The sequence below is a fragment of the Ranitomeya variabilis genome, chromosome 5, assembly GCF_051348905.1.
Source record: "Ranitomeya variabilis isolate aRanVar5 chromosome 5, aRanVar5.hap1, whole genome shotgun sequence".
NCBI classification, from domain to species: Eukaryota; Metazoa; Chordata; class Amphibia; order Anura; family Dendrobatidae; genus Ranitomeya; species Ranitomeya variabilis.
The window spans coordinates 462,164,343-462,177,347 of NC_135236.1; the positions used below are offsets into that span (position 1 = coordinate 462,164,343).

At 37.5% G+C, this 13,005-nt stretch overlaps 1 protein-coding gene across 1 annotated transcript in view; it reads left to right on the top strand.

The window, feature by feature from the left end:
- KITLG (KIT ligand) overlaps window positions 1-13,005 on the top strand; it is a 95,646-nt gene that overhangs the window by 39,745 nt on the left and 42,896 nt on the right. Inside the window, exons 2-3 of the mRNA XM_077265450.1 lie at window positions 729-830; window positions 10,922-10,984. Coding sequence (XP_077121565.1) covers window positions 729-830; window positions 10,922-10,984 — 165 coding nt within the window. The remainder of the gene's footprint in view (window positions 1-728; window positions 831-10,921; window positions 10,985-13,005) is intronic.

Genomic DNA, 13,005 nt, shown 5'->3' on the forward strand with positions numbered 1-13,005 from the left:
AGATGGACAGACACTTCTGAATACCCTGTTCCAACCAGAGACAAGGTATTTCCTCCAGGCCGTTTTAGCTACTGTAGCTTCATTCTGCTGCAAGCCACATTCATTCATACATAGTAAAACATTCCTCCCAAAGATAAGATACTTACCAGTCTTTCATCTAGCTAATTCAAGAAAATTGTGGATTAAACGTCATTTTGTGGTTTCAACCAGAAAAGTGCATTAACAAGAATCACAAAACATTTGCTAAAGGCCATTCAGTAGATGCTATGCTTGGCACTATCGGTTATCCAGTGGGGGTCTTTGATTTTAATTTTGTGTTTCAAGTATTGACAGATGCATTACCGTAATTATTCATAGTAGTCACGTATTAAATTAAGGTTTGTCTAGATCATGTGATGAAAAAAATGCACTTATTATGAGCACGTGGTGTAAAATGTAAATAACGCAGGACCTAATACTGTAGACTCCAGAAGCTAATTCTATGTTGTTAGACTGAAAATAAAAGTTTCATAGTCAATAGCAGAAATCTATCCAAAAGGTTAGTTTTCAGTTGCCAGTGTCCTGCATCTTAGGAATCATGTTACATTTGGATATTAACTTATTCATTGAGAATAATACTGGAATATTTGTTGAAGACCACTTTTGTTTGGGGTGTTTTTTTATAGTTATTAAATATATAACCTTTATTGTGTTATTCTGTAGGCTCACAATGATCTATTTTCTTTCAGACTTGGATTATCACATGTATTTATCTTCAACTATTTTTTGTATGCTTTGGAAGCCCGTGCACAAATCCTCTGACTGATGCTGTGCATGACATTGAAAAACTGGTAAGGCAAATAATTTTCTATTTCATTGTTCCACAAGAATACTTAAAAATGTATGACATTGGATTTCATTGAAAACTTAGAAGACCTCCTTGGCACCATTTATAAAACCAAGTAGTAAAGGGGTGTTGTAGACTATGGGCACCTGTAGGCAATGGGCAGCTAATCCAATTCCAAATTTTTAAGTTAGAAAGTGAAATTATTGATCTTACTGGCTGATATACACAACATGTCTGTATTACTTTTTTCTACAATGCAATTGTCATCTAGGTAAAAAAAAAGGCCCCCTGTACACATTAAATTAATCTTGGCTGGTATTGGTGAGTTCATTCAACAGTCTAATGTATATGGGGACACCGGCCAACTTATTGTTAGGAGAGATGTCAATAAAGGATGTCTGATTTAGGACTGCCGTTCACATTGTTCTCCTGGAGAAAAGCCGCCGGCTGATGTGTTAGATGGCGACCTTCTGATATAGAACACAGGAGTGTTCATCCAAAAAAGCACTTCTGTGTATAGGAGATTTGACCGAGATGGCTGTAGGCTAAATAATTGTTTGGCTTACAGTCATCTTATTTATATGGCCAACTTAAGTGATTGATTGTACTCAAATTAACAGACATTGTATGCAAGACAGCTTAAAGGGCTGGCAGGCCACACACAACCCTTTAACATGAGATCAGCTGATTACTGTGAGTCTGTCTCCTGTGACGTGCAGCCCGCTGGTTATTATATGTAGCTCTATGGCTCAGAGTCTTGAGGGAGGGACTCCTAACTATGATATGGATTAGCACTTGCAGTATTTATGGGGCATCAACTTCAGTTACTATTGATGAAACTACTAAATGTGTCCCACATTACTATTTTAAAAGTACTGTCAAGCTGCCGTGAATTCCTATCACTTTTGTCAAGTTTCTGTACCACAAGCTTTTACTTTTGTTTTTAAATCCAGAATTGCCGCCATCTCTAATTAATGCAAAATGCATATAAATTGAATCTTAGAATTATGTGCATTTCTACTACAATAGCTTAAATGCTGCCTGCCTCTTTAAAATACCTAATTTTCTGCTCAATCCATCAACTGTCACCCATGTGCTTAGAACAGCACTTGAGTTTCTTAAACTGTTAGATGAAAGAAGCAAAAACTAGTCTTTTATCAAGTGACCTTCTTGGCTTTAGTTCTTAATGTCACCATAATGTGTGTAAGTCCATTTTCATTTGGATCACAGTGAATCCTACTGAATGTTTTTGACTTATAATGGGAATTGTCATGTTTCTGTACTGTCTAAATTTTTTTTACAATAGTGATACCACCAGTATTCATGAGTAAGAAAAGCAGAAATTTGACAGAAAAGAACCTGGCACCTATGTGCACAATTAATAGCACGGACAGTTGTTTGACAGTTTAATCTTTGCCATTCTGACCCAATGTAGTCATCACGACATCTGGGTCACCAGGGCTAGCAAGTAGTTAGATTATGCGCAGTGCATGATCTAACTAACTTATGTCAGTGCAGCATAAAAAGCATAAAGCATTGTGTTTAAAAAGTCAAATGATGCTGCTTCCCTTCCAAGCCCTGCTGTGCGCCCAAACAGTAGTTTTCCTCCACATATGGAGTATTGGCGTGCTCAAGAGAAATGACTCAACAAATTTTGAGGTCCATTTTTTTCCTGTTACCCTCGTGAAAATAAAAAAATGGGTCTAAAGTCAAATTTTAGTGATAAAAAGTAAAATGTTTTTTTTTTTTCTTCCACATTCCATTCATTTTTGAGAAGCACCGGAAGTGTTAATAAACCTCTTGAATGTGGTTTTGAGTACTTTGTGAGGTACAGTTTTTAGAATGGTGTCACTTTTGGGTTTTTCTGTCATATAGGCCCTCAAAGTCACTTGAAATGTGATGTGGTCCCTAAAAGAAAATGGTTTTGTAAATTTTGTTTGAAAAATGAGAAATTGCTAGTCAAGATTTAACCCTTTTAACATCCAAACAAAAAAAATTATGTTTCCAAAATTATGCTGATGTAAAGTAGACATGTGGGAAATGTTATTTATTAACTATTTTGTGTGACATAACACTCTGGTTTAATGGCCTAAAAATTTAACGTTTGAAAATGGCAACAATCAAATCAAACAATTTTTGCCATTATGAAGTACAATATGTCATGAAAAAGGGTTCAGAAAACAGTGGTTGCCACCTAAAGTGACACTGGTCAGAATTGTGAAATTTGGCCTGGTAAGAAAGATGAAAACAGTATTGGGGGGTGAAGAGGTTAAAAGGGTTGTAAACTTTTTAGGGACAATTTCCACATATATGTATATTTTAACATTATATGTATATACACTTTTTCTAATTGTTTTCTTAAATGCTTTATTTGGGGTTAAAAATCAGTTTTGCAATGTGTTTTTTTTCTTTAAACTGTCGTACTGGTGCCTGAATGGATTAACACCTTCACCACCTTGTAATTTCCCATTTTTAAAAAAAAAAAATTCTGTCATTATGGCCATATGAGGGCTTGTTTATTATGTGGCGAGTTGTACTTTTGAATTATGCCATTGATTTTACCATATACTGGAAAACGGGAAAAAAATTCCTAATGCAGTGAAATTGCAAAAATAATGATAAAACATGGTCATGGGACTACGTTCATTGGAGATTTACAGTGACATGCATGGGGGTGTTCTGCAGACCCCCAGCCGTCATGACAACCCTTCCAGCGTGAGTTAAATGCCGTTGTCAGAGATTGACATTGGCATTTAGCTTGTTGTTAGCAGTGGATCTCTGATGCCCACATCTTTTTCTGATCTGATCAGCTATCATGTGCCTCTAACAGCCGTGGGTGGATCAGAGATGGAGACCTCCTTGGATGTACCTATACGTCTAAGGTCATAAAGAGGTTGACTAAGAATCTGACCACTCAATAAGAGTTTTGAATGGTTATTTTTCTCTGTATTTGTTTTGAGAGCCTCAATTTATGACCGAAGTCTACTTTAAAGTGGAATATGCATAGGGAAGAAAATAAAAAACTATGGCATTGGGAAGAGAAAAAGGGGTTTTCTGGTTTTAAAAGAAATAATGAGAACATTCTTCTAGAAAAAATGTGATATATAATTATGACGGATGACATGTAGGCAACTACCGTATGCCAGAAGCAGATTTTCTTTAATTTTCTGGCTTATTTTCATATTGTTTAATATGGATAACTTTGCAACACATTTTTTTCATATCTTTGGATTTACCAAGATTAATTTCCATGTGTTTGTACTTGATGTAATTTGATATTGTTACACTCTATATAATCCTTAAAGGGAAATTTATGAACTAAACTATCCTTGACTTATTTTATGGCTGTTTGCACTTACCTTGAAAAGAACAAAATTGTTACAATCCATTTTTTTTTCCACTTTTTTTGTGCTAAAACAGATGTGTGGATCAAACATCACTCCTGATTTCCTTCAATGCAGGTGTTGCTCTTTTACTTTTTGCTCCATTTTATTGTTGCATGGTCCTGCTTATTGGTACTGTTTTTTTTACGAGCATTCGTGAGCAGTGTTGGCTCAGATTTTCCTTGTAACCTGGACCTTTGGCAAAGTCATTGGTTTTCCTTTATGTATAATCTGAGACTCCATAGTGTGCGTGCAATTTGTCAGGTCGTAAATCATGTTTCTTTCTATTGTTAAAATTGATCTACGTCCAATAAATAATGGATTGGACACATGTCCGCCTGAGTATTTGCTGCAGAACATTAGTTTTGCAAAGATAGCAGACAGTTGTTGCAAACAGTTGGTGTTGCAACATATGTATGACTAATTTTGCACCATTTTAATGTCACGGATCCTTTATGCACCTATATCCAGTATAAATAGTGCATTGGTTTACATTAATCATAACCACCATACTGTAGACAGACTATGCTCCCCTTCATCATGCGCCTGATGACAGGCATTTCTAATCATAGCGGCCCTCAGATCAGTAACCATAGATCAAAATTGTGAGCAAATTTAACTGCTACTGGTTCCCCTGATATGTAGAAAGTCATGACATTGCTGAACTCTTCTAGCACTTGTTAGGTGCTTTGTTGTCCTTTTAAAAAGATGTGGGAAATAGTGTGAAGTCTCTTCATGGTGGTTTCTCCACGTAGTGGAACAGATGTGTGAACAGCAGGGACTGTGTTTTGTTTTGTTTTTTCTTAAAAAGCCTGAAGCTAGTGACAAACGTTTGGAAAATCCCTCTAAAATGCTAGCACACTGTCAATGGATAAGTAGAAGTACAAACATATATGTACTTTCTCTTATGGCCTTCCCTCTATCTTAGACAATTGTTAGTTGTATCAGTGAAGTGAACGATCGGTCACTTCAAACAATGCCTGGCTGATCGTTCATCATCATTCTAAACATTTGTCCGATGGATTGGATATTTTTGTATGTGTATTACTGGTGACGAGTAGTGATGAGCGAGTGTACTCGTTGCTCGGGTTTTCCCGAGCACTCTCCGGTGACCTCCGAGTATTTGACTGCTTGGAAATTTAGTTTTCATCGGGCACCTGAATGATTTACAGCTACTAGCCTGCTTGATTACATGTGGGGATTCCTTAGCAAACCAGGCAACCCCCACATGTACTTAGCCTGGCTAGTAGCTGTAAATCATTCAACTGCCGTGATGAAAACGAAATCTCCGAGCAGGACTCGGAGGACACCCGAGCAACGAGTACACTCGCTCATCACTAGTGACGAGTGATCATAATTGGATAAGGTTTCATCCGATCATGCTCGGGCGCTAACTGAGTGAATTCGGCATGCTCCATAGTATGTTCGAGTCCCGGCGTCTGCATGTTCGCGGCTGTCTTACAGCCACAACATATGTAGAGATTACCTAACAAGCATGTGTTGTGGCTATCCAATAACCACGAGACTTGCAGCTGTGGGGACTCAAACATATAATTCAGGCACACCGAAGTCACGGGGTTAGCACATTATCTGGGCACGTTCGCTCATCACTATTTATCAGCACTGGCTGCATAAAAAAATCCAAGATTCCTTATACAGTGTTTCTTTTTTTTATTTTCTGACTAATCAATGGTCATCAGTACATTTTGTATTTAATGTGTAGGGAGGGCTTTTATTTATCAAAGAAAAGGGATGAATGGATGTAGGGAAAATTATCGGTTATTATCGTCATGCGTGCTTTCAATACTCTAAGTAGCCAAACGACCAACTTTTGTTTGTGTGTGCTCTTCTGTACACTAGAAGTGTGGATGTATTGGTGTAAGATACAGCATATTATGATTCCAGAGCCACTTCAATCACCTGCAGACAGTAGTATAGTAGTATATGCATACATGCCAGACTTTCCTTACTCTTATACTCATGACCTCTAGTACCCCATAAGGGTGTATCAAGAAAATGAAGACTTTGGAATTGTAATGGGCTGACTAAGCTATTCTCAGGCAGAGGAAACTTCATTGTCTGATAACCCATTCCAGAAATGCTTGTTTTATCGGTTGATAGGGAAGCGTTTTAATTAAGGAGTACTGGGATGTGGCCTTATCTGTTTTTTGATTGCACTGTTTAGCTTCTAAACTACCAGGAAGCAATGGGAAGGTGAACATAAAGTTACAAAAACGTAACACTTATTTCTAGTAATTGATGTGTTACATTCTGAGAAATATTTACTTAGGATTCTGAGAGCCTGCCTCCACTATGCATAGGTGACAGTAGAACTGCGAACATTGCATAAGACCGGTTTTAAAACATAGCTACTAAAAGTTACCTGGGCATGAAAATCATTTGCCTTGTTTGCTGAATAAATATGGTTTGGAACGGTTTGTTTGCCTCAATACGAAGGCTTTGCCAGCTTCTTAAAAAAGTGGCATAGCAAACACAAACTCTTAATGATGGTAGTGGAGCCAAAGCCTTAATCCTGAAATTTGGCTCCCTTCTCTAACTGTCATGAATGGACGGTGTTAAATAACCGTTGCTCAAACTGGTTCATTATATGCTGGGCTGACATCAAGCCAAACACTTTTCTTTTTTTTTAATTCATTATAAAATCTTATCAATACATTCATCCAGGTTTGTCTCTGAAACACACAGTCTTTAAAGGACACTAGCATAAAAAATTCTGTCCCATTCTCATACACAAAAATGGTACAATTTTTTTTCCCCTTAATTGTCGTCCATATGCAATCCGCTTTTTCACTCAGCAGTTATTAATCATGTATAGTTTCCTATGCTATTGAATTGCAATGTATCCGTAAAAAAAATCGGATGGCATACTGATGGTCTGTATAGTATCCATTTTTTTTGTTGTTGTTGCACCCATCACATTTTGGAGTGAAGTCACAGCATGAGGCAGTTTTTTTTTTTCTCATGTCGAATACAGCTTAGAAAAAATACACAGATCTGCACTGACTCATTAAATAACATTGACCCCAGTGCAGTCCCTCTCTTCTCTCTCCCTTATCTCTCCCTCTCTCTCTTCTGCTCTTTTCTCTAGCTCCTTGCTCTCACTTCGCTCTCTCCTAGTTTTCTTCTATCCCTCCTCTCTCCCTTCTCTCTCCTCTCTTCCTCTCTCTTCCTTTTTTCCGCTCTCTTTTCTCCCTCCCTTTCTCTTCTCTCTTCTCTCTCTCCTCGCTCTCTTCTCTCCCCGCTCTCTTCTCTCCCTCTTTTCTCCTCTCTCTCCTTTCTCTATCTTCTCTCTCTTTCTCTCTCTCTCTCCCTTTCTCCTCTCTCTTTTCCAGGAGAAGTCTGTGTTCAGAGTTGAGCACTAGACTAAGTATTCTGGTTCGCTCATCTCTTTTAAAAGACCGTGCACAAGCATATATATATATATATATATATATATATATATATATATATATATATATATATATATATATATATATATGCAATAGCATTTGTTATCACATACAAGTCTCATTGGGGAAGTGCATTATTTTCATAGATTAATTATCTCAAAAATTAGAACCAATTCAGCAAATGTAATGTGATTTTTGAATTCTGCACCCTCAGAATACCTTAAATCCATTGAAAAAACCTTGGCACCTGAAAAATGTTGTTTTATTTTTTTTTGTAGCCCTGTGTATAGTCAATTGTTCTCTGTGCTTCAGACGTGTTGTCAGCCTGTTTTTTTTACATTGCATTTTGGGGTGTGTTTTTTTACATGATTTTTTTTTTATTTTGTATTGCATTTTTGACTCTGCAGTTTGTTTCTTTTTTGTATTTCATGTTATAAACAAAGCTGCTGTGTTTTGATACAAAGCTATATTTGGCTTTGAAAAAGCTTAATTGGTATAGTCATGTGTGGACTATATATGTTGTTGTTGTTTTTACACACACCTATGGATTTTCCATATCTAATGCAAGTGTACTGGAAAAATCAGCATGCAACTTTTGACGCAGGCAGATATTTTGCCCAGAATAAGCGGTAATCAACTTCAATGTAATGTAAAGTACTATTTGACAATATAGTAATGCCAAACTAATTCTGCTGTTAGGGTGCGTTCAGACACTGCTTTTATTTTAGACAAATGTGGCACCATTTTCCTTCGTTATCCTGGCATTGACATTTTGAAGGCATATGTTGGCTTTTTGTGCTGTTCTTTTTTTTGTCTGTTACTAGTTACTTTATTTTTCCAAAACACCACCTCCCCCCTCGATAGACTTTCCGTTATGTGAATGTAGGAGAAAGCTTTAAATCTTTTTGATTTACAAATCTCATGACTTGTACAGTGATAAAAAATGCATTAGGCTAGTTTCACATTAGCGTTTAGAGGAGCTGCGGAGGGCTGCGGACTTCCTCTGTGAAGCCGCACCTCCGCCGCTAGCTCCGCCTATTTCTGCATGTGGCCGGCATGCGGCCTGTGTACCTATCTTTAACATTAAGTACGCAGGTCCTGCTGCTGTATGCGGATGCTTCCGCATGCGTCGTTTTGATGATGCAGCGACCAGCGTAGAACGCAGCTTGTAGCAATTTGATTTTTTTTCCGCATCTTCAAAACGACGCATGCAGAAGCATCCGCATGCAGCCGCATAATGTTGAAAAAATCCACACACAAGTACTAAAAGGTATTTAAAAACCATGTCCTAAACACTGTTTGTATTGTCAGGAAAATATTCATATTTTTTTTTGCTTTTCCTTTTAAAAGCTGGCATTTTTAATGATTTTTTCTTCCGTCAAAACATCTACTACAAAGCAGCTTAACCTTGTATATTGTGTAGTTCCTTAAAGAGGACATTTCAATAGTTTGAATGTTAAACTGCACACATTACGGCATGATGACTGCAGAACTGAATTATTATTTTTTATTTATTCTATCCATTGCGTAGATTTGAGTTTAATCAATCATAAGCAGTCAGCAACATATAGAGAGGAAAAGCATGCCCCACAACAGCTTTAGAACAGACTTTCTTCTGTGTGAGATGTGGTGATAGTTCTGCTCTCATTGCAGAGCTGTGTATGATTACAGAGTGCCAGGAGTAGAGCAGAGCTGAGTGATTGTTAACAGCAGGCAGTATTGGGAGAGTGATACATCACAGCTGACTGCACTGTGAAAACTGGCAGCATCAGACATGTTTGTAATGAGAGAACGCTCTCTTGTACTACCCCTCCCCCACACTGACTGCCTTGAGATTAAGGGTATAGGTAAGCACAGACATCTCTGCTGTACTCCCAGCACTTTGTAATCACACATAACTCTGCCTGTTTCAGGCTATTGTGAGGTTCTCTTTTTCCCTTGTATGTTGCTGCCTGCTTATGATTGGTCTACTTCATGCAGGGGAAGAAGTACATGCCTCCAGAGATGAACCTATGGTAACACCCAACTTAATTATAGCATGATTTGTAACTTAAACTTTACAAGCTTATATCTCTTTATTTTTTTAAATTTATCCTCTATGTTCTTTTACTTATGCTCTAAAGACATTTTCCATGATGCGGCCAGCTTAGCATGTTCAAACTATGAAAGGTCCTCGTTAAAAATGCAAATTTATTTATGTGGACACAATGTCCTCAACATTACCATGCTAGTTAGCAATATGAAAATAAGAGTCTGAATTCTTATAACAACAATCCAGCTTGGAAGACTGTAACACTATATATCACCAGGTGATTGATTTACATTAGTGTTATTAGATTATGGCCATGCTTCTCTGCAGGCAGCTCTGCTCTGCTTTTGTTCTGCCTACAATTTCGCTGGCTTAAAAATGAAATCTGATATGAATCACTTAACCCCTGTAGTTTGACCTGTCTGTTTTTTACTTTAGGGCTAATTCTGCTATACATGCTCAAAATATTTCCATTTGCAAAGGGCTTTGCAATATGCAGGTGGTTGATCTGTATGTGATGTTCTTGTCCAGAAAGGCAGTACCATGTGGGCATATGTTTTTTGGTTAAAAAAAACCAGGAAGACTAATTGTATGAATGACTGCTTTCTTTGTACTCCAATTATTTCTGGTCGCATAGTGATACTCACTTCATCTAATGATATTTAACAAAAAAAATATTTAAAGGTCCAGATCAATAAGTCTGCAGTCACTTTGTGTGACTTCAGACTTATGAATCCCTCCAGTGCATGTATGAGCTGGGATTGGAGAGTAAGTGTGAGTTATGCATGCTCCCGGCCAGGGTGGGCCCAGTGGGCGTGGCTACACTACCATATACTTGTATGGAGCAAGGCCACACCCTCTAGTTAGCCATTCTCAAAATCTCCAGATTTTAGTCGTAGGGGCGTGGCCACCGCTCAATACATAGTGATCATTGGCTGTGGCTGCACCGACACTGACTGACAGCTAGCTGTGCATTTTATGACTCAACTTGCCTTCTTTAACAGATAGCTAAATTATTTTTACGAGACAACAAAGGACTAGTAGAATGTGTTGCAGTGAAAGTGTGTACTGGCTAATGTTTAGCCAGTTTATTCAGGACACTATATAGGAAATATTTCTTATAAAAAATCATAATGGCAACATTTATATGAAATACTTATTGGCAACATCTAAAAAGAATTGTGGATGTATAAGAATTGATGCAGGAACGTTAAACTATTGAGATTGCAGAATGTATCAAATGCGCCTCACTTTTTCTATTTTTCATTTTAAGGTTGGAAATCTCCCTAGCGATTACAAGATGCAACTGAAACGTGTCCCAGCAAAGGATCACCTGGTAAGAATATCTGTGTTATAAATGCTGAGCAGCGTGAAAAATGTGATTGATTGGCTTACTTTGGTGCAATTAGGGTGTATTTATTTTTGAACACCCTTTTGAATGAGGACCATTATTTCTTAGCCTAAATATGTTGTATCGACTGACAGGGGTTGTTAAGACATGCCTCATATTCTCCATTTTTTCAATAACGTCTTAAATTGGCATTAAAAAAGTGCATCTAGCAGGTTGGTTCCACAAACAAATTACATTTTAATCAAGAAATCTTGAAAAATAATAATTTCCACAATTGGATGTGTTTATTTTTCCCCTGTGCTGAGATAATCTTATAAATGTACCCCTGCTGTGCACTGTGTAATGGTTGTGGTTAACCGTGCAGGATCATGGTGTGATCATCCCATGCTGTCCTGTCTGTATAGTCTTTTGCTTCCTCCCCTGCCCAGGAGCTGTGGTATAATCAGACCATGTCCCTGCACGGTCAGACACAGCCATTACACAGTACACAGCAGGGGCACATTTATAAGATTATCCATGCAAAGGGGAAAATAACACATCCAATTGTGGAAGATTTATTGATTGTATTGTGCTTTGTTCGAGGAACCAACCTTTAACGGAAACCCTGATTTAATTTATAGAAGTCCATTCTAATGGATAAAGTTCTAATAGCTGGCAAATTTAATTAATTTTTGTCTTTAAGATGGGATGTTTAGATGTGGTGATTGCATTGGTTGAAAATATCAATTCATTCTGCCATCGCTGCATGTTACAAACCATTCATCTCAGCAAGTCGGTATACTTCCAGTTAAACATTCAGTATTTTCAGTAATAACTGATACCAGTAAATTTAAAATGGTTTGTGTTTTTTTTGCTTTAAGGCCTTGAAAATAGGACATCTTTATAAATAGAATGCTTCAATTTGTTTGACTGTTTCCTAAATCGTGCATTATAAAGTAATTGAATAACTTGAACCCTTGAATAAAAAGTTCTGTTCAATTATGAGATAAAGGAAAATGGTTGCACAATAGAAATAAGATTTATACAATAAATGTTTACTTTTTTGAACGTAGCCTGCTGTAGAAATAATGGATGTTTCCATTCTGGCTGCCATGAGCATGTCCAGAACCATGTATATATTTGTACTGACATATCTGTGGGCATGCCAAACTTCAAAATTTGAAAAGAAAAAAATATATATATTATATGTATGCAGGGTCAGACTGGGGCCCATCCTACAGCTATAAACCAATATCTGTTAGCTGTTATCCCTGTTATAGTGGAGCATCAACTCTCAAACACATCTACTGTGCGCTACCATAACTGGGATGTACAATTACGGTAGTTTACATTTAAAAGGTTCTTTGATTAAAACACAAGTTATCATTGATCCATGGGCTCTACAGGATAGGTGATCGTTTAGGTTCAACCATTAGAAACTGCATCGATCAGAAGAATGAAGAAGTTTTATCCCTGATAGGACAATTCTCCCCATTTTAAAATGGAGCGGCAGGTGGGATGTCTGACCGCAGCTCCATTCATTCTTTGAGGCTTCCAGAAAAAAATAAGTGCAGTAATTGCTGCCACTGAGGGAATGAATGGATCAGTGGTCAAGTCGAACACACCGCTCCAGTCTAAAGGTGATAAAAAGTTCCATATTCTGCCTATTGGGTCAAAACAGACGTCCACCAATAATACATCATCACTTATCTTGTGGCAAGGTGATTACTTTTTTCCACAGGAGAACCCCTGTAAGTGCATCTCTGCCGATATGTTCCAAGTATTTAATCTCTAATGGAAATAAAGAATCTTCTCCTAATTAATATCAGAGAGAACAAATGACCGCCATAAACAACACAATCCACCATACCAAGATCAATACTACCACATATAGTGAAGAAATGCCACCACACCATGACCAGACCACATATTACCACCACATAGTGACTGAATAACACCACCACATACAAGGGACAAATACCAACATACTGTGACCAGACCACAAATTACCACCACATAGTGACCAA